The following is a 20,109-nucleotide window of genomic DNA, read 5'->3' on the forward strand; positions in this document are numbered from 1 at the left end:
GTCACTGTGTGATGATGATGATTTGATGATGACAATGATGGTGATAATCACTAAGGAAAAGACTATAATATCTAGGTGTTCTGCCCTTGGGAACAGGACAGTGGAAGTCCCTCTGGAGCCCATTTATGTAGCGCCTTCTCCTCCAGCTTTATCAACCTATGAGGTGCCCAGGCAATGCCCACCAGAGCGTGGCTCCCCCCTGCACTTACCTGGAGTTTCCCTACATAGGTAGTCCCAACCCTTCTGTCCACTTGCCCTCAGGTTGACCAGATGGTAATTGCAAGCAGGCTTCCGTTCACAGGTTGAACCCACAGTAGTGGGGTGGAGTTGGATGACCTTGGCTGGGGCTTCCTTTGGCACACGTGGCTCTGCCTGAGATGTCAAGTAGCCCCACATATGGTTACCAACATCTGTGTGGTGTCCAGGATAAACCACCAGCTCACAGTTTTATTTGGGGCAACCCAGGGCACTCGGTTCAAATTAGCATCTAATCTGCCAAGAAGAAAGAAGATCATCATTTCTTTTAGTTAGTTAGAAGTCTCCTGGTTCTTGAGAAGAAGGAAGACATTGTATGAAAACTGATTTTGACATACTGTGGAAAGAAAGGTTACTGTTTCTCTGCTTGCCTATTTGAATACTATAATCTGAAGTGGTCATTTAATCACCATTCGAAGATACCATCTCTTTAGCAGATCATTGTATGTTGAATTCTGAATTAAAGGCTGAAAATCTAGGTTACCAAGAAAATCAATGTCAATTGAACTTGGTTTTTAGAATAGCCCCAAATTCCAAATGAATGAACTTTTCTTCTCATCAAGAACTAAAAATATTTTTCTCACAACATGACAGCTCTGAAAAATTTTGCATACTAAAAAATGTCTTCATTTCCAGGAAAATGGGAAAGAGCAAATAGCTAAGAACACCATGGAAATTTTAAGAGCTGAAAAACATGTTCAAATCCAAGATTTGCTATTTCTTTGCAGATTGGTACTAAATAATAACTTCCCTTCTCAGAAATTTATTTTTAAAATACTTCAAAGTCTACATCTTACTGAATTAATATAATTGCATGTAATTTAATGAAGTAGAAGAAAGTAGAAACCAGATTATGTTTAACTAGAACCAGAACACACACAATATCTTTCAAGGTGACAAGTCATAGAGACTTAAACACACATAATTTCCATCTAAGAACTAATGATTAGAGTTAAAAGGTGTCTCATTTTAAATGAGGACATCCATTACATTCGTTTCCAGTGGTGAGAGATTATTATTAGATTGTAATTATGTTTTATATTGACTCCATATTTCAGCCAGAGTTGCTGAAGAGTAGCAAAAAAATAATAATTATAGCAAGAAATCCCTGGAGTGTGTATTGCAGCAGGTAAAATTCAAGCAAGTAGCTCCATGGGAGTTTTTGTGTGCATTTTGGCATGCAGGCCTGGATGTATGGAGCGCACTTAAAACATATTGTTCACAGAAATAGTTGGCCGATTTCTAAGTCACCTCCAAGCTTTGAAGTTATTTTTGTGAGATTTCAAGACTTAGAAGATTTGAGAGATGAACAGAGTAGCATGTGACATTACAGTACAAAAATGCCATTTGTATATTTCACAGATGGCCTTTTTAAAAAATCAGGTTTTCAATTTTATGCTTATCTAGAATAAAATTTGGCTATAATTCTATAGAAAAAAATGTGGAAACTGCACATCGTGAAAGTAACTTAGCTGCAAAGTGCTGCCCAGTTTGGTTAGAAAAACATTGGCTCAAAGTTATGCACTTGCTGACTTTATCACAGCCCTAATATATCACAGAGTCGTTGGATGACTTCAGAAAAGCTTGATCTTCTTTAAAATGAGAACCATGTGCACAGCTTTACCCAGTGGGTACATATGCATCTGGGAACCTGGGGCTTTATACAATAATCCACAGATTATATTTTTATATTTTATATTATAGTATATATGGGCTGTGGTGAAGAACTCAGAAAAAGGGTTTTTACTTTAAACAAATAAAATTCCAAAGAATTGTAAAAGGGCCATAAGGAAGGTATTCATTTCGTGCCTGGAACCAAAAATGCATTATTTTGACACGTTGGGGAGTAAAAGATTGACCAGACTTCCTCTTTGATGGTTCTCTGTAGGGTTGTTGCCTCTTTAAGTGAAAGCCCTGTTTAATTTTTGGTATTTTGGAAGCACAAAAATGCCCCCCAGTTACCTGCAGCCGTTGCTTCCTCTTACACGTAATAGCTATTCACATACCGGGAACAGTCATAACTTTCCTAAGGTTTTTGTCTCCGTCTTTCCTGTTAGAGCTCTGTGTTAGTCACAGTTCTCTAGAACTCTTAGGAGACACATATGGAGAGACTTATTCAGATGAATTGGCTTGGGCAATTCTGGCGATGTCACATCTGAAATCTATAGGGCAGGCCAGAAGACTGGTGCTTCGTTCTCAGGAAACCTCACTTTTGTTACGAAGGCCTTTTAACTGATTGGATAAGGCCCACTCAGATTAGCAAAGATGAACTTTTAAGTTTTTTAAAAAGATTTACTTATTAGCCGGCGCCGCGGCTCACTAGGCTAATCCTCCGCCTAGCGGCGCCGGCACACCGGGTTCTAGTCCCGGTTGGGGCGCCGGATTCTGTCCCGGTTGCCCCTCTTCCAGGCCAGCTCTCTGCTGTGGCCAGGGAGTGCAGTGGAGGATGGCCCAGGTGCTTGGGCCCTGCATCCCATGGGAGACCAGGAAAAGCACCTGGCTCCTGGCTCCTGGCTCCTGCCATCGGATCAGCGCGGTGCGCCGGCTGCAGCGTGCCAGCCGCAGCGGCCATTGGAGGCTGAACCAACGGCAAAGGAAGACCTTTCTCTCTGTCTCTCTCTCTCACTGTCCACTCTGCCTGTCAAAAAAAAAAAAAAAAAAAAAAAGATTTACTTATTTGTTTGAAAGTCTGAGTTACAGAGAGAGAGAGAGGTAGAGAGAGAGGTCTTCCATCGCTTGTTCACTCCCTAGTTGGCTGCAACGGCTGGAGCTGCGCCAATCAGAAGCCAGGAGCCAGGAGCTTCTTCCAGGTCTCCCATGCAGGTGCAGGGGCCCAAGAACCTGAGCCATCTATTGCTTTCCCAGGCCACAGCAGAGAGCTGGATGGGAAGTAGAGCAGCCGGGACTCAAACTAGCACCCATATAGGATACCGGCACTGCAGGCAGCATCTTTACCTGCTACGCCACAGTGCTGGGCCCCATAGATGAACTTTTAAAAAGTTTAAAAAATTCAAGGGGTTGTAGATATTAACCACACCTGTAAAATACTTTCATAGCAACACATAGATCAGATGAGTGTTTAGTTTATCAAATGGTTACTCCAGCCTAGAAAAGTTGTTGCGTAAACTAATCATCGCAATCTTCTTCTCCGTTGTATCTGCTTTTATCTAGTTATATCTTAGTTTGTCAATACTCTCATTTGAATCTGAAGAACAAGTCTAGAACTGATGCTCCAGGGTTGATTTAACAGACTTCACTTGTCATGGCTCAAATGTAAACAAGTTCCAGTATGTACTTAAACTTCAGTAATATGTGAGCAACTTTCTCTTAGTAAAAGGTGTACATGGTGTTTAGCATATCAGAACTGAATAAGATTTTAAAGATCTTGACTGTCCTCTGCCCCTTACTTGCCAAGTGCCTGCAACTTTTTTCTAGAGCAACTCTAGTAGCCAAAAGCTTCCTATTTCGGGGCCGGCACTGTAGCACAGCGGATTAAAGTCCCAGCCTTTATCCCAGTTTGTGTCCCAGCCTGCATCGCCAGTTTGAGTCCCGGCTGCTCCACTTCTGATCCAGCACTCTGCTGTGGCCTGGGAAGGCAGAGAAGATGGCCCAAGTCCTCGGGCCCCTGCACCCACATGAGAGACCCAGAAGAAGCTCCTGGTTCCTGGCTTCGGATCAGCTCAGCTCCAGCCATAGCAACCAATTGAGGAGTGAACCAATGGATGGAAGACCTCTCTCTCTGGCTCTACCTCTCTCTGTAACTCTTTCAAATAAATAAAATAAATCCTTAAAAAAAACCCTTCCTATTTCTTCTGACAGCCAACTTCATGTTTGGAAAGCTAAAATTAATTATCCTTTATATATGTACATTTATTTTGCATATCACAGAGGGTTCATGTGCCATGCTGTTACTACTATCTGCTTGTGTTTGAATCCGTTACTGCTTATAACACAGATTAACTCATTACTGCTGAATTTTTATACCTACCTAAAAGCGCTTTTCTTTTTCCATGTAATTGCTTTCCCTGTTTCTAGTTACATCATAGTCCACACTAAAAAATGTACACTCCTTCTGAGAAACTGGGTGTAATATATCTTTGAGTCTCACTTCCGATTCTCACTGGGTTGAATGTTATCTCAAGACTTTCCAGGTGACAAGAGATATGGCTGCTGGTACTTCCTACAGGTATACCCTCAGAGCTTGCAAACCAGACAAAGAGAGATGATTCTATCCAGTAAATCAGTATAGGAAAAAAAAGAAAAAGGCCCAGAGAAGGATCTGATTAGCTTTGTTTTTGAGTCACAAGCCAATATTTGGACTAATTATCATGACCAGAGGCATGAGGTCTTATAATTGTCTTTGTTCAAATCATGTACATATCCCTGTGGTCAGATGTCAGATGTACTGTTCTTGGCAGGCCTCCAAAAGCCATATTTGAGATGCATAGCTTCCAAATGAGAAAATGGAGGTAGAGGGGTATGGGGTGGAGTTGACTTTACCATCAAAACTGTAGAGTGCCAGGATGATAAAAATAATGAGTCTATTCAACATGAGACTTTCTAGGCAAAGCTAAGCACATGTTTATGTTCTTTTTTGGTTTTGGGGTTTTTGTATGTTGTTTGTATCAAATTGCTCTATAGAACTGGCTGAACACCTGCTAATTTCGCATCTGTGTAGAGATTCAAAATTTTATTCCTCTTGAGTGTTGCTTTTACAGTGAAAGATTAACAGTAAAAGATTAAACAAAATAATCAGAAGTTTCTGTTATTTTTTAAGATTTTTTTTATTTGTTTGAAATGCAGAGTGACAGAGAGAGAGACAGAGAGAGAAAGAGATCTCCCATCCACTGTTTCACTCCCCAAATGGCCTCAGGGGCCAAGGCTGGGCCAAGCCAAAGCCAAGAGCCTGGAACTCCATCTGGGTCTCCCACATGCTTGGCAGGGGCCCAAGTTCTAGGGCCATCTTCATCTGCTTTCCCAGGTGCATTATCAGGGAGCTGCATCAGAAGCTGAGAAATGGGCACTAAAACTGGTGCTCTGATATGGGATGTAACAGCAAACCCCCCAAGTGTCTATAAATCCCCTTTGCATGTAAACTTTCCTCTCTGAAGACCTCCCTGTGAAAGTGCAGGGCTTCCTGCTGCTGTTGGAGGTCTACTGAGGGCCACCCTAATGTAGTACATTAAACATAGATGGATGGATTATATCCCCCATTTCCACTTTCTGTAACAAGTCAGCTTGTGCTGTCTGGTGTTGACAATCATTGGCAAAATACGCGGTATCTGGAGGGGGTGAGATCACAGAGATAATATCACTGGGGTCTTTGTCAATTCTGATTCTTTATCACTATTATGAATGTATAAAGGCATCGCTCCTGAAAAAAACGTCTTTTTTTCCTTCCCCACTTATACGGATTTAGGTTAACAGCATGTTCTTCTATTCCCATTGCCCTGAGGTCACCGTGCATTTTCCAGTTTTGTCAGTTTCCATAGGATCTTTGAACGTCTGCAACTCATTCTCAACCCACTCTCCTACCCGCCACATTCTCAGACACACACAGTTCTAGGACATAGTAGGTACTTTAAAAATATGTCTGCATTAGCATCGACTCTTACTTTCAGGGAACTGCTAAACCTTGCCATTTTCTTCATTTATAAAACATGAAGGGCGGGGGAGGAAATAGGAGACAGAAATAGAAGCCGTTACCAGTACACATAAGCATAATTTGGAGGGAGCTGGGTTTGGACAAAACCGAAACTGAGTGAGCGTGTGGCTCCTTTTGCAACGAGGACTCCGTGGCTGAACGGAAACAGCAGAGAGTGATAAGGAGTCCCCAGTTTGGATGTTAATCATCTTCCCCTTCATTTACTACTTTCAATTTAATTACGTAATATACACGGTTCGGATCATGAGACTAACATTTAGTCTTTATCCTTGCAATTTAAGTGGATTTTCTAACAACTGCCCTTAAGATCATAAGATTATTCGAAAAGTCTGGTAGATTTTTCTTTAGTTTAGCTAATGAAGGAAATAGAAGCTAGACAGGAATGTGAACAGAATGCCAAGCAGGGAGAAAACGTAGTGGGAGAAGCAAATGCTCTTTGATCATTTGTGCTTTCAACAAACCTGTGTGGCATGCGGCACCCCACAGGAGCAGGGGCTCCAAGTCCTGCTAACAAGACTGCAGTGAGAAGGTGACCCTGCATCTGTGACACGGCCGGAAAGGACTGTGCCAAGACCTTCATCTGACAGAGAAGGGCATTGGCGTGCAAATGCATCAAATGTCTGGTTCAAGGTCTTGGTTGCAAAGTTACAACCAGAATCCAACTCTCTTAAACTACTTTATCATCCCTTTTTGTAGAAAATCATTTTCACATCCAGAGTTTTCTTGCTTTTGTTCAGTAAATTGTGAGGAAATCCAAATAAATCATATGCAAATAGACGGCGTAGCTGCAGAGTAGTGTAAAGAAAATGCTCAGTGGCCTTTCATCTCCACACTTCACTCTATATTTAGGTTCTAATCAGAATTCAATCGAATTTAGCAGCTACATGACACTGTGTTAGATTGAGGGAGGACTGGAGAATGGAGGGAAGGAGTTGATCACTGCGGAGCTGGCAGTGGGGACCCACCATGGCATTTCCACTCTGATGTTTGCAGGGAGTCCCCTCCCATTGTTTGCTCCCAAGACTGCCCATGGGTCTCTTCCTTATCCTGTCCCTCTCCCACATCTCCAGGACCCTATTCATTTCATACTCCATTTAGCCTTCCCTGTCCTTTATCCAGGTCACATATAGCCTGAAAATAAAATTTCAATGCTACTCATGCACCTGCATCTTTTAAAATCTCCCCTGGTGCTACTTAGGTTTGGAGACCCATGGAGAAGATGGTCCTTCTTGAAGCCCCTCCATAGATGGAGTTGTGTACCTGCTCCAGGCTGCTTTTCCCTGAGCCTACTCTGATTCCTCCAGAGCACAACAAATCTGATCAGAGCACTCAAAAGTTTGCAAAAATTGTCAGGCTCCCTCCCTGTGGGTGAGGGGTAACATTTCCAAGTCCTTTGGATATCTGACCCTTGGCTCTTTGGCTTTGTATCTTGCTGTTGATGCTCACTCCCAAGCTTGGCACACCCTACAAGCATGAGTGTAAACATGCTGCCCTCCATCCAAACCACTGCCACCTACCCCCACCACAGCCCTAGCCCACTGTCCCCAGAGATGAAGTCAGACTAGCTTTAACCCTGTTGTACAATGGCTGATGTCCTTGTCGGTCTCTCCTGTAAGACTCCAGCTTCTTCATGACAGAGTGACCTCTTAAGATTCACTTCTAGGACTTCAAAGGTCCCTAGGATTGGGTCAATCACTAAACCTTCCACCAGCTCCTTCTGTGTTGTGGGAGCTGTGCTAGTCTCTCACGTCATGGTAGCCTCTCTCCATGTGAGCTTCTGCTCAAGGTGACAGCAAACAGCAAATGAGATGAGAACAAGTTAGGACAGAGTGAACACCCAGAAGAAAGTCTGTGAATGCTCCATTAATGAATCCATAAGAGAAAATGGTGTCTCGGTCCTTATGAAACTCACAATCTAATAGGAAATAGACCAACAAAGAACATGAATGTGTGCCATGTTATTAAAAAAATGTGGCTTTTTAAAAAAATTATTTGAAAGGCAGACAGGCAGAGACAGAGAGAGATCTCCCACCCTTGGTTCATACCCCAAATGCCTGCAGCAGCCAGGACCCAAACCCAGGCACTGACTGGGATGGGGGATTCGGGTGTCCCAGGTGGCATCACAACAGCTGTGCCAGATGCTTGCCCCTGTCTGACAGATCCGATGCTCCATCCTTTCTTCCCATTCTCCAAGCTACTATTCCTGTTTGCCTTGTGTTGTATCTACTACTGTTTGCCTTGTGTTGTATCTAGTTTCTAACCCATTCCTGACTCAACTAGCCCCTTGTGTCCTTGATCATCTGAAATCCTTCCCACCGCATGGAAAGGCACCCTGGACCACCCCACTCATGTGGCCCCGCATTGCCTCAGGACTCAAACTTTATCTCTGCCTCTCCTTTTTAGGGTTTATTTTCCTCACATCCCATACAGATTCCTGCCTCTGTATTTCTGTTTCTGCCAACCCTTCGGCTAGAGATGACTTGCATATGTCTCTTCATCTGTCCTCTTTTAACTCAACAGTCAGGATTCAGTTTAACTACCACTTCCTCTGGGAAGGCTTCCCTGATTCCCCCCTACTTGGCTAAATATCCTTCACCTTCTCTCCCTTGGCACTTTGTATAAAACTCTCTTACGGAACGGAGCTGAAAACCTCACAGCAAACTTGCATCGCTGTTCACTCAGGGTCAGGCACTGGGCTTACTTGCATGGCTTCATTTGGGCCTCACAAAATCTTGGTGAAGTAGGCAAAGTTAGTATGTCCATTCTACATGTGCAGAAACTGAGCCCTGGGAACACATCAGCAGGTTTCCCAAGTGGTGGTCCTGGGATTTTCAACCAGGTAGGGTTTGTTCTGGAGCGCATGCTGAAAGTGTTTGCTACATGAAATCCTAAACTATGATAAACCACAGACCCCTGCATTAGTCTCCACTGAAATGCAAGCATCTTCACTGAATTCTGTATTTGGGCTCCCTCCCCCCGCCTCCAACCTAAGGTCAAGCGAACCATTGCTGAACCTTCGTTGGAAGCTTCCAATGCTACACGATACAGTCAGCTCCCAGCATTTAGGACAGCTTGATTTAGGATTTTTTTTTGAGTTCACAGTGGTGCAAAAGCCATGCACATTCAGTAGAAACGATACTCTGACGTTTGGTTCTGGATCTTTGCCTGGGCCTGTGATATGTGCTCCATTCTCTCTCCCAGTGCTGGCAGCAGCAGTGAGCTCTGCTCCCAGGCAGCCCCCGTCACGGAAGGGGGACACCGCTGACACTCTGCAAAGCACTGCTCCCAGGCTCCGACAGGCAGTAGGTTCGGTGGAAGGAGGGGGACAGTCAATGCATTTTTGACTGAGGCTATTTTGAATTATGATGCATTTATCAGAACAGAACCCCTGTGTAAGTCAAGGAGCATCTGCGTGTGTGCAAAGGAGGTAAGCACAGAGAAACAACCATGAAACTTGGCCATGCAGATTTTCTGGCATCTTGGTGAAAACTGTGTTCAAAGGAGTGAGACTCTTTGTCATATTCTTCACTTTAGTCCCATCAGGTACGAAGTGACCCATAAATCCAACTTCGTGACTAAGTGCAATAGTGGAGAAGAACACGTGAGGGGAGGAAATGAAAGCTGGGTAAGAAGGAAAGGAATTGGGGTAGACAGGAAAGTAGGGGCAGAGCCCAAGCAGAGTTTGTGGCTGTTCAGGGCTGCTTTTAGTTAGCTTGCTGGCATTTGGAGATATTGCAAGGACAGCATGTTTAATATGCTATGAGACAGTAGCCAAGAGAGAGAGAGAAAGAGAGAAGGAGAAGGGAAAAATACTGGAAAGGGCGTATCTTGGAGGACAGCGGGGAGGAAGGGTCGAAAGCCTGGTGGATTAGATATGAACTGGGAGATCTCGTCCCAGGGATTAGTCTTGCTCCTCTATTTCCCTAGGTCTTACTTTTTAATTCCGCAAGCAGGTAACACACACTGCCCCTTAGAAATCGCATCTGAAATATCATCTCCTAACTTCCTCTTTTTTAAAACATATTTTCTAAATCCAGGAAAGACTCAGGCAAACAAGAATGATCAGTCTCCCTGTGTAAAGGAATGAAAAACAGTTCACCTCCCTTCCACAAGAAAGTCAGGTTAGTGAGTTCCGGGGCTTTATCTATGCCACTCAGCAGGTGCCTCCCTGGGGAGGAAGAAGAAGGCGACTGCATAGTTACTGAGCTGCAGGCAGGATGAGGACTTCAAACAGTTCACGGGAATGCAGAATGAAAAGCGAAGTCTGCTTTGTGGAAACCGGTTTGGAAATCCACGCCCCGTTTTTTCATACTACAGGTTTTCCGTGGACTTTTGGAAGACTCCTCATATGTATGGACCTCCAAGGTTCTGTTACACTAGAGCAGAGCGAGGAGAGTGTTTAATCCTCAGAGCAACCTGCCGAGCAACCTGCCGTAGTGGAGGGGAGCACAGGGGGCAGGCCTCTGGGCACACACAGCTGTGTCCTCTCTCTCCAGTCCTCCCCCACACCCCATCCCCCAGACCCAGTCCAGAGACACCCAAAGTTAGAACCTGCAAAGCTAGAGCAGGATGCAGGGATGCGGCTCAGGAGGAAAGGAGTGGGGAATCCCAAGGGCACGCAGGATGGGGAATTCCAAAGGCTACCTGTCTACTCCGGTGTTTGTGTGCTGTATCAGGGACATCGCCACATAGGACTATGCATTACCTCATTAGAGGATGTGAGCAAAGCATGTGGCAATCCAGAAAGTCATCCATATTGTTCTCGTCAAAAATAATCAAGAGATTTCTATTTGTACTGCCTATTCTATTTTTTAGACCACACATTAGCCTCTGGGGAATTTTTTTTTTTAAGATTTATTTATTTTTTACTTGAGAGTCAGAGTTACGCAGAGAGAGAGAAAGAGAGAGAGAGAGAGAGAGGTCTTCCATCCAATGGTTCACTCCCCAGATGGCCGCAACGGCCAGAGCTACGCCAATCCGAAGCCAGGATCCAGGAGCTTCTTTCGGGTCTCCCACATGGGTACAGGGGCCCAAGGACTTGGGCCTTCTTCTACTGCTTTTTCAGGCCACAGCAGAGAGCTGGATCAGAAGTGGAGCAGCCGGGACCAGAACCAGTACCCATATGGGATGCTGGCACTTCAGGCCAGGGCGCTAACCAGCTGCACCACAGAATGGTTTTCTTAAAGAGCCAGAGGCATCCTGACCCTTGCGGCCCCACTGGAAAGATGACACAGCCCTCATAACCAGTTTGTATAAAAACCCCCTGGTTTTTAAAGATGGCAGACATTCAGAGAAAAGAGGGCTGTACGAGGACCAGGGACAGCAAGGGTGACAAGCTCAGATGGCTTGTAGTGACCTTACGTGATGGTACTGACACACGTCAGGACAAGGGCAATGAAGCAGCCCCCAGCGTGATGGGAGAAGAATCTGCTTCCAGAAGCCTCCTCCTGAAAGACATTCACGCCATCAGCTCGTCCTGGAACAGGAGTGGGTATGGGGGGATACACTTTTAAAACTGATTCGATGATCCAAGTAATTTCGCTAGAAAACTGGGTTGACTGGATCAAGAAGTAAAAGCTATTAGGGCATTTGGTTACCATGCCAGTCTCCCATAAGAAAAAGACTTCTCTTCGGAAACTGGAGAGAGTTGCACCCAACTTTAAGTTCCCTGGGCTTTTCAGAAAGAGGTAGCTCTTCACAGAGCACAGGAAAGGGAACAAAACTACCACCCGAGCAGGTACTGCTGCTAAGCTCACATCCAAGTCCCTGACAACCCTGGAACTCCTCTGCGTCAGTGGATTTCACTATCCGATAAGCCGTTTGAAATGAAGAGTAATATCTGTGTACTATTACATAACAGAAAAGCAAAAACCACAAGTGGAAAATCCCCAGAAGCTGACCCACCTCCTGAGTCACAAGGAATTACTGCATCTTAGTAGCAGCATTTTTTTTTCTCAAGTAAAGAAATTAATAAAACCAAACTAGACTGGATCTAGCAATGAGTGCGTTTAAAATCTGATGTTCCTGCTGTTTGTCAGAGTAGCCATGTGGTTTCAAACGGCCTGAACTTTTTCACCTGATGTCAGTTGGCTTCTCCAAGACGGATGCACTTTGCAGCGGGCTGTGATAAGGCCCAAACGAGGGACGTCTTGCTTTGTTCAGGATACGGAGGACGGCTCACCCCAGCCTGTGTTTGTTTACGGTGCTCCCCACCAACAGCTGTGGAGCTCTGAATAAACCCAGGGCCCAGATGGTGGAGCAAGCAGGAGTTTCTGCCGGTATCCGGGCATTCATTTTTGTCACACACACAGCTGTTTCTGCTGTCCACCAGCCATTGTGACAGGTCTCTGAGGGCTCCCCACACCACTCCAGTCAGCTACTCCCCTCCCAGTGAAGCCATTCACTGCCTGGAGGGACACAATGGGCCAGTAGCTCGATTCCCTAAGGGGCAGAGGGAGGGCTGCTCCCCTCAGCAGCTCTGGAGGGCACCTTGCTCCACCCCAAGGACAGAGGGAGAGCCTGGTGCACTGAGTCACGATCCCGCCACTCTCCCAAGACCGAGTAAACATCATAAACCCCTGTCCTGAATGGAGCCCATAAAACCCACTGGTGAGGCCTCAAAGCAAGGGAACAGTGTCAAGAAGTAACAGAGAAGGAACATTCTGGAGCCCATATGCGTGAGGACCCAGCCAAAGGAGACAACGCGTGTGGAGACAAAGCATGCAATGAAAACCAGCAATAGGTTGCTATATACCCATTTGTGTAACTGACATTCTTGTTGATGCCCCTGACTAAATGGGGTGTTTCTCCATTTCCCTACCTATGCTCTCCATGGAGAGAGACACATCATGCTTTTCCCATGTCCATAAAGCTCGGAATGGGTTATTTGGAATCATGAAGTTTTCTAATGAAACATCACTCACAGCCAGTCCTCGTTTCCTAAGGCCCAAGACACATACCTCAGAAAATCACATATTTTTCAAACTTTAAATTAAAAATATAATAGATTCTGGGGCCTACACTGTGGCATAGGGACTAAAGCCAGCACCTGCAGCACTGGCATCCCATATGGGCGCCAGTTAAAGTCCTGGCTGTTCCACTTCCGATCCAGTTCTCTGCTGTGACCTGGGAAAAGCAGGAGGAGAGGGCATGGGAGACCCGGAAGAAGCTCCTGGCTCCTGGCTTCAGATCGGTGCAGCTCCGGCCATTGCGGCCAATTGGGGAGTGAACCAGTATATGGAAGAGTCTCTCTCTCTCTCTCTCTCTCTCTCTCTCCATCCCTCCCTCCCTCTCATTCACTCTCTGTGTAACTCTGATTTTCAAATAAATAAATATTAAAAAAATAAAGTTGGGTCCTCAGTGTGGTTATGGTGAGAGTGGTGGAATCTTAGCAGGTGGAGCTTAGCAGACAGGCATCACTAGTCCCTCCCTCACTTCAACTTTCCCTCTGGCCAGGGTGATCTCTCCCTCTGGCTCCTGCTCTCACCATTGTGACTTCGCTTGCCAGAGGCCCTCACTAAAGCCAAGCTAATGCCAGTGCCATGCCCTTGACCCTTCAGAACTCTGAGCTATTAAACCTCTTTTCTTCACAGTGTTACTTAGCCTCATGTATTTCATTATGGTAATGGGAAGTAGCCTAATACACTTACATGTATTGTTTAAAACTGAACCCTCCTAACTTCTTTTTTTGTCTTTTTTTATTTAGTAAATATAAATTTTCAAAGTACAATTAATGGATTACAATGGCTTCCCCCCCCATAATTTCCCTCCCACTCACACCCCTCCCATCTCCCGCTCCCTCTCCCATTCCATTCACAATAAGATTCATTTTCAATTCTCTTTATATACAGAAGAGCAATTCAGTATATATTAAGTAAAGATTTCATCAGTTTGCACCCACACAGAAACACAAAGTGTAAAATACTGTTTCAGTACTAGTTATAGCATTACTTCACATTGGACAACACCCTAAGGACAGATCCCACATGAGAAGTAAGTACACAGTGACTCCTGTTGTTGCCTTAACAATTTGACACTCTTGTTTATGGCGTCAGTAATCTCCCTAGGCTCTAGTCATGAGTTGCCAAGGCTATGGAAGCCTTTTCAGTTCACCGACTTCGATCCTAATCCGACAGGGTCATAGTCAAAGTGGAAGTTCTCTCCTCCCTTCAGAGAAAGGTACCTCCTTCTTTGATGGCCCTGTTCTTTCCACTGGGATCTCACTGGCAGAGATCTTCCATTTAGGTCTTCTTTTTTTTTTCCAGGGTGTCTTGGCTTTCCATGCCTAAAATACTCTCATGGGCTCTTCAGCCATATCTGAATGCCTTAAGGGCTGATTCTGAGGCCAGAGGGCTATTTAGGACATCTGCCATTCTATGAGTCTACTGTGTATCCCGCTTCCCATGATGGATTGTTCTCTCCCTTTTTGATTCTATCAGCTAGTATTAGCAGACACTAGACTTGTTTGTGTGATCCCTTTGACTCTTAGACCTATCAGTGTGATCAATTGTGAACTGAAAGTGATCACTTGGACTAGTGAGATGGCATTGGTACATGCCACCTTGATGGGATTGTATTGGGATCCCCTGGCATGATTCTAACTCCACCATTTGGGGCAAGTCTGATTGAGCATGTCCCAAATTGTACATCTCCTCCCTCTCTTATTCCCACTCTTATATTTAACAGGGATCACTTTTTAGTTAAAATTTAAACACCCAAGAGTAATTGTGTGTTAATCACAGAGTTCAACCAATAGTACTAGAACAAAACAAAGAGAAAATACTAAAATGGATAAAGTATTACATTGTACATCAACAGTCAGGACAAGAGCTGATCAAGTCACTGTTTCTCATAGTGTCCATTTCACTTCAACAGGTTTCCCCTTTGGTGCTCAGTTAGTTGTCACCGATCAGGGAGAACATATGATATTTGTCCCTTTGGGACTGGCTTAATTCACTCAGCATAATGTTTTCTAGATTCCTCCATCTTGTTGCAAATGACTGCAACATTTCGTTGTTTTTGACTGCTGTATAGTATTCTATAGAGTACATGCCCCATAATTTCTTTATCCAGTCTACTGTTGATGGGCATTTGGGTTGATTCCAAGTCTTAGCTATTGTGAATTGAGCTGCAATAAACATTAATGTGCAGACAGCTTTTTTGTTTGCCAATTTCATTTCCTTTGGGTAAATTCCTTCTATGATCCTGACAGCTTGTCTGTGCTTTATTTCCTTCTTTAAATGCTATACTTCACTGAATTATTTTATTAAATAAATATCTCAACCCTTGATAAACAAGTGTATTTCCTTACCATAACTCCAACTCTTAAGACAAGTTTCTTAAGGGACTTTGTTGGTGAAATTTTATATTTCAATATACCAACATTTTTAATCAGTCAATCCATGCAAATTTTAAATGGATTTGAAGATAAATCTATTTAAATCCTGTTCATACTAACCCTGAAGTTAAATTGACTTGGCAAAGGAGACACTGAAAGTAAGCCAGAATAAAAAGATTGATTTTAAAATACAAGGCTGGAAACAAAGCAGGAACAATTACTAAACTTCAAGCTTAAAACCCACTGAGTAAATTTAACAAAAAAAATATTTTCCATTTAGAATGAAACTGAATACTTTCTAAGTTGATTAAAAACACATTTGGTACTAACACGAAAAAGAGAGATTACATTGTAGTCTCGGATTTTAGAGTTTCATTTAGTCTTTCATTAACAAATCAAATAAGCACTTTTGAAAATGTCTACTAATATGCTTATTTGGCCTTATTGTGCAAGAAATATTGATGAAAATTCCAAATTTTAACTCAAAAAGTGATTTTACTTTTTTTAAATTTGTTTTTGTTTTTTACTTTTTTTGAAAGTAGAGTCACAGAGGGGCAGAGGGAGAGAGAAAGAGAGAGAAAAAGAGAGATAGAGACAGAGGTCTTCCATCTCCTGGCTCACTCCCCAAGCCAGGACCCAGGAGCTCCTTCAAGGTCCCCCACATGGGTGCAGGGGCCCAAGGACTTAGGCCATCTTCTACTGCTTTCCCAGGCCACAGCAGAGAGATGGATCAGTAGTGGAGCATCCGGTACTCGAACTGGCCCATATGGGATCCATAGCAGTGGCTTTATCTGCTATGCCACAGCATTAGTCTCTACTTATTTATTTTTAACTATTAAATTATTTGAGAGGCAGAGGGAGAGAGAGAGAGAAGTAGACAGACAGACAGACACTCCTCCAGGTGCCTGCAATGGCTAACTGCACCAGGCCTAAGCCCGAAGCTGGAACCTATTCCAGATCTCCCATGAGTATGGTAGGAACCCAATTACTTCAGCCACCAGTGCTGCCTCCAGGGTCTGCAGTGACAGGAAGCTGAAGTCAGGAGCTGTAGCTGGGAATCTAATCTAGGTACTCTGATGTAGGTCGTGGAAATCGCCACTGTTTCTTAACTGGTAGGCTGAACGCCCACCCTGAAAAAATTATTTTAAATGGTTATTAAAAATATACATAGGGGCTGGCGCTATGGTGTAGTGGGTAAGGCTGTTGCCTGCAGTGCTGGCATCCATGTGGGCGACAGTTCTAGTCCCGGCTGCTCCACTTCTGATCCAGCTCTCTGCTGTGGTCTTGGAAAGCAGTAGAAGATGGCCTAAGTCCTTGAGCCACTGCACCCGCGTGGGAGACCGTGAGGAAGCTCCTGGCTCCTGGCTTCGGATCAGCGCAGCTCCCACCGTTGCAGCCAATTGGGGAGTGAATAGCGGTTGGAAAACCTCTCTCTCTCTCTCTCTCTCTCTCTCTCTGCCTCTTCTTCTCTCTCTGTGTAACTCTGACTTGCAAATAAAATAAATAAATCTTAAAAAAAAAAGGTTACATAAAGATGAAGCACTTAAAAAATACATGTAACCAAAAAGAAAAGTATGGTGACTTTAATTACTTAAGATTCTTGCAAACTTTAAAAAGGAATGATTTTATAAAGACAGGATTTTGCCAAAAGAGGAAAAATAAAACACCCCTGATCCTAACAATGAACATAACAGTTTCTATTTTGCCTCTTCCTTTCTTACTTTGTCTATAGATAGTGTGTGTGTGTGTGTGTGTGTGTGTATTTGCATTTGTAATTATAGTGATTGAACAATTCTATATTTGGCTCTTCTCATATAATTATATTCTCAACATTTTCCATATTGTCATAGGATCTTCATAATCCTTATTTTTAGGGGTGGAAAAATATTCCATCAAGTAATATATATTAAATTGCTTAAACATCCTTTTGCTATTGTAATTCGAGTGTATTCACAGTGTATTTTTAAAAATGTAATTGTAGCATTACTAACTAAAGTTCAGTGTTGTGATTTTATTTTTTCATCCTTTTGCTATATGCTAATTAGTTAGCTATAAAAGAATCCTCAGGAGTTTTAAAGAGCAAGGAAGTGACACATTAAATCAAAATAAATTTTAAGCATTTGATCACCCAAGAGCTTGTCAAAAATTACATGCTTATAAAAATTCTGGATTCATGGCGCCTGAGTCCTTCCTCTATTCCATAGCAGCAGCTGTGTCCTGGGAAAATCAACTTTGTCTCTCTGTGCCTCTGTTTTTCCATCTGTAAAATGGGTTTAATAATAGTATCTATTTTTTTCAGACTGTTCTGAGAATTAAGCAAGATGATACATATCAAACACTCAAAATAGCACTTTTCGTTTTTGAAGTGTTATGTAAATATCATCTCCTTCACTGTTAGAGTGGGTTATACTTTTCTGTAGCTTACAAGAATTCTACATACAATCAAGACAAGTGGAGAATTTTAGGACATTAAACACAAACAAGATAATTTTTTAGCCAGAAAAAACTTTTGTAACTAAGTTTTTGCAATAGTGAAAAACATCAATTTACTTAGCAACAATTAGATTCTGAGCTGAATGGGGTTAGTAGTGCCCCAGTAAGAGTAACTAGCAATCCATTTTAGAAATGTGTGAAGTATCAGTCCATCCACACAATCATAATGTTAAGAGTCAAAGCAAAATAGTCCCCACCTCCTGAACAGCAACCAAGAGCTGGGCAAAGTACTTGGGCATTTAAAAACACTGCACAATTTTCTCTTCCTACAATCTTGCAAATGAGGTGACAGACTCAGCAAGGTAATTGAGCAGCCAGATATCGCGCACCCCTGGGGAGTGTCTAAAAAGCACTGACCAAACCCAGTCATGTGAAGGCTGGGAAAATAGAGAGGCCGTGAGACAGAGTTCTCCTTTCATGAGTATCCACCCCCCAAATTTACATTAGAAGTCAAACGCACTCATTCTGTCCTTTCTTTTGCACTCTGTAGGTACGAAGATGGATTAAGAGCCCCATGGTCAGTGTGGACAAGCATCCGAGCCCCAGCCTGAAGTACACAGGCCCCGCGGGGGTGCACCTGCCTCCAGGGGAGCCGGACTTCGAGCCTGCCTTGTGTCAAACATGCCTGGGCGACCATGCTTTCCAGAGAGGGCTTCTCCCTCCGGAGAAGGAGTCGTGCTCATGGGAAACTCAATCAGGGTGCGAAGTAAGTTCATTTTTGCTCTGGGTTCATTCTTCTAGAGGATTCTAGGCCTTTGTTTTTCTTGTATTTATGACACAGTGTGCCAAAAACAGACTTGTGCCAATGCTTCTCTAGGGGTTAAAGAGTTATGAATGCAGGATGGCCCGCTGAACTCATTTTTTAAAAATACACTTTGTACCTTCGTTTGACATTCACTGCCATATTGAGCAGAAGATATGAACATGAATCCCTTTCCCCTACACACATGTTCTGTTATCCATATCCCCACTACATGACACGTTTGTTACAAATGGTGAGCTTGCATTGATCCGTCGTTATCACCCAAAGCTCACAGTGTACGTCCAGGTTAGCTCTTGGTGCTGTAGGTTCTGTGGGTTTGGACACATGGATAATGACATGGACCTACAACTATGGTATCACACAGAGCCTTTCCACTGCCCTAAAAGTCCTCTGCCTGGCCGGTGCCACGGCTCACTAGGCTAATCCTCCACCTAGCGGCGCCGGCACACGGGGTTCTAGTCCCGGTCAGGGCGCTGGATTCTGTCCCGGTTGCCCCTCTTCCAGGCCAGCTCTCTGCTGTGGCCCAGGAGTGCAGTGGAGGATGGCCCAGGTGCTTGGGCCCTGCACCCCATGGGAGACCAGGATAAGTACCTGGCTCCTGCCAATGGATCAGCGCGGTGCGTCGGTCGCAGCACGCCGGCCGCGGTGGCCATTGGAGGGTAAACCAACGGCAAAGGAAGACCTTTCTCTCTGTCTCTCTCTCTCACTGTCCACTCTGCCTGTCAAAAAAAAAAAAAGTCCTCTGCCCTCTACTTAATCATCACTCCTCATGCCAAATCCTGCAACAATGACCTTTTCATTGCTGTCTCCATAGATTGCCCTTTGATGGAATTTTGGAAGCACACAGTATGTAGTACTTTTATTCTAACACTGTCTTAGCTAAGTGATGACCAACCGGAAATTCCTCCTGAATTAGTTGATCACACAGAAGATCAGTTCTTGGATAATGCAAGAAACAGATCATACTGATTATCTACGGGTTTGTAGCTGCCACTGGAACATTCAGTCCAACATGATTGCACACATTTACAGAGGACTCTATCAACTTTTCACCATTCTTCCCAAGTTCTATATATTCATATTTTTACCAAGACTTTCTTCTGCTCCTGCAAAGTTGTTTTTTAATATTATTAACCCAAGAAAATCAGATAATAAATTCATCTTGCAGGTTATAAGATTTCAAAAAATCAAGGTGTTTTTTAAACTTAAAACTTAATTAGCTTCATATTTATTTTGATGTTTAAGCCATTAGATAAAAATCTTGTATTATTTTTATTAACATCATCTTGCCAGAAAAATGCAACATTTAGAAGAGAGAGCATGTTACTACAAAGTATATGCTGTTGCAACTGATCTTCCAATAGATTATTTCAAGTCAGTGCATCCCAAGATGGCAAATGTTAATGACCACTTCTCCCTTGTTTTTTTTTTTTAAAGGTAAGTATTTTCCAGAGATAAAGAAACTATTTTACTGATAAAAGAAAGGATTGAAAACATTGAATCAAGTCCCTTTTCCAATTATTATTTACATTTTATTTGAGAGACAGAGAGTTCCTCCAGCTACTGGTTCACTCCTTAAATACCCACAATATCCAG

At 43.4% G+C, this 20,109-nt stretch overlaps 1 protein-coding gene across 1 annotated transcript in view; it reads left to right on the top strand.

The window, feature by feature from the left end:
- Nucleotides 1–20,109, top strand: part of SGK1 (serum/glucocorticoid regulated kinase 1) — a 116,742-nt gene that overhangs the window by 24,366 nt on the left and 72,267 nt on the right. Inside the window, exon 2 of the mRNA XM_051854146.3 lies at nucleotides 18,241–18,456. Within this exon, the coding sequence (XP_051710106.1) occupies nucleotides 18,241–18,456 (216 nt within the window). The remainder of the gene's footprint in view (nucleotides 1–18,240; nucleotides 18,457–20,109) is intronic.

The sequence above is a fragment of the Oryctolagus cuniculus genome, chromosome 5, assembly GCF_051225735.1.
Source record: "Oryctolagus cuniculus isolate XC-2025 breed Fujian yellow rabbit chromosome 5, ASM5122573v1, whole genome shotgun sequence".
NCBI classification, from domain to species: Eukaryota; Metazoa; Chordata; class Mammalia; order Lagomorpha; family Leporidae; genus Oryctolagus; species Oryctolagus cuniculus.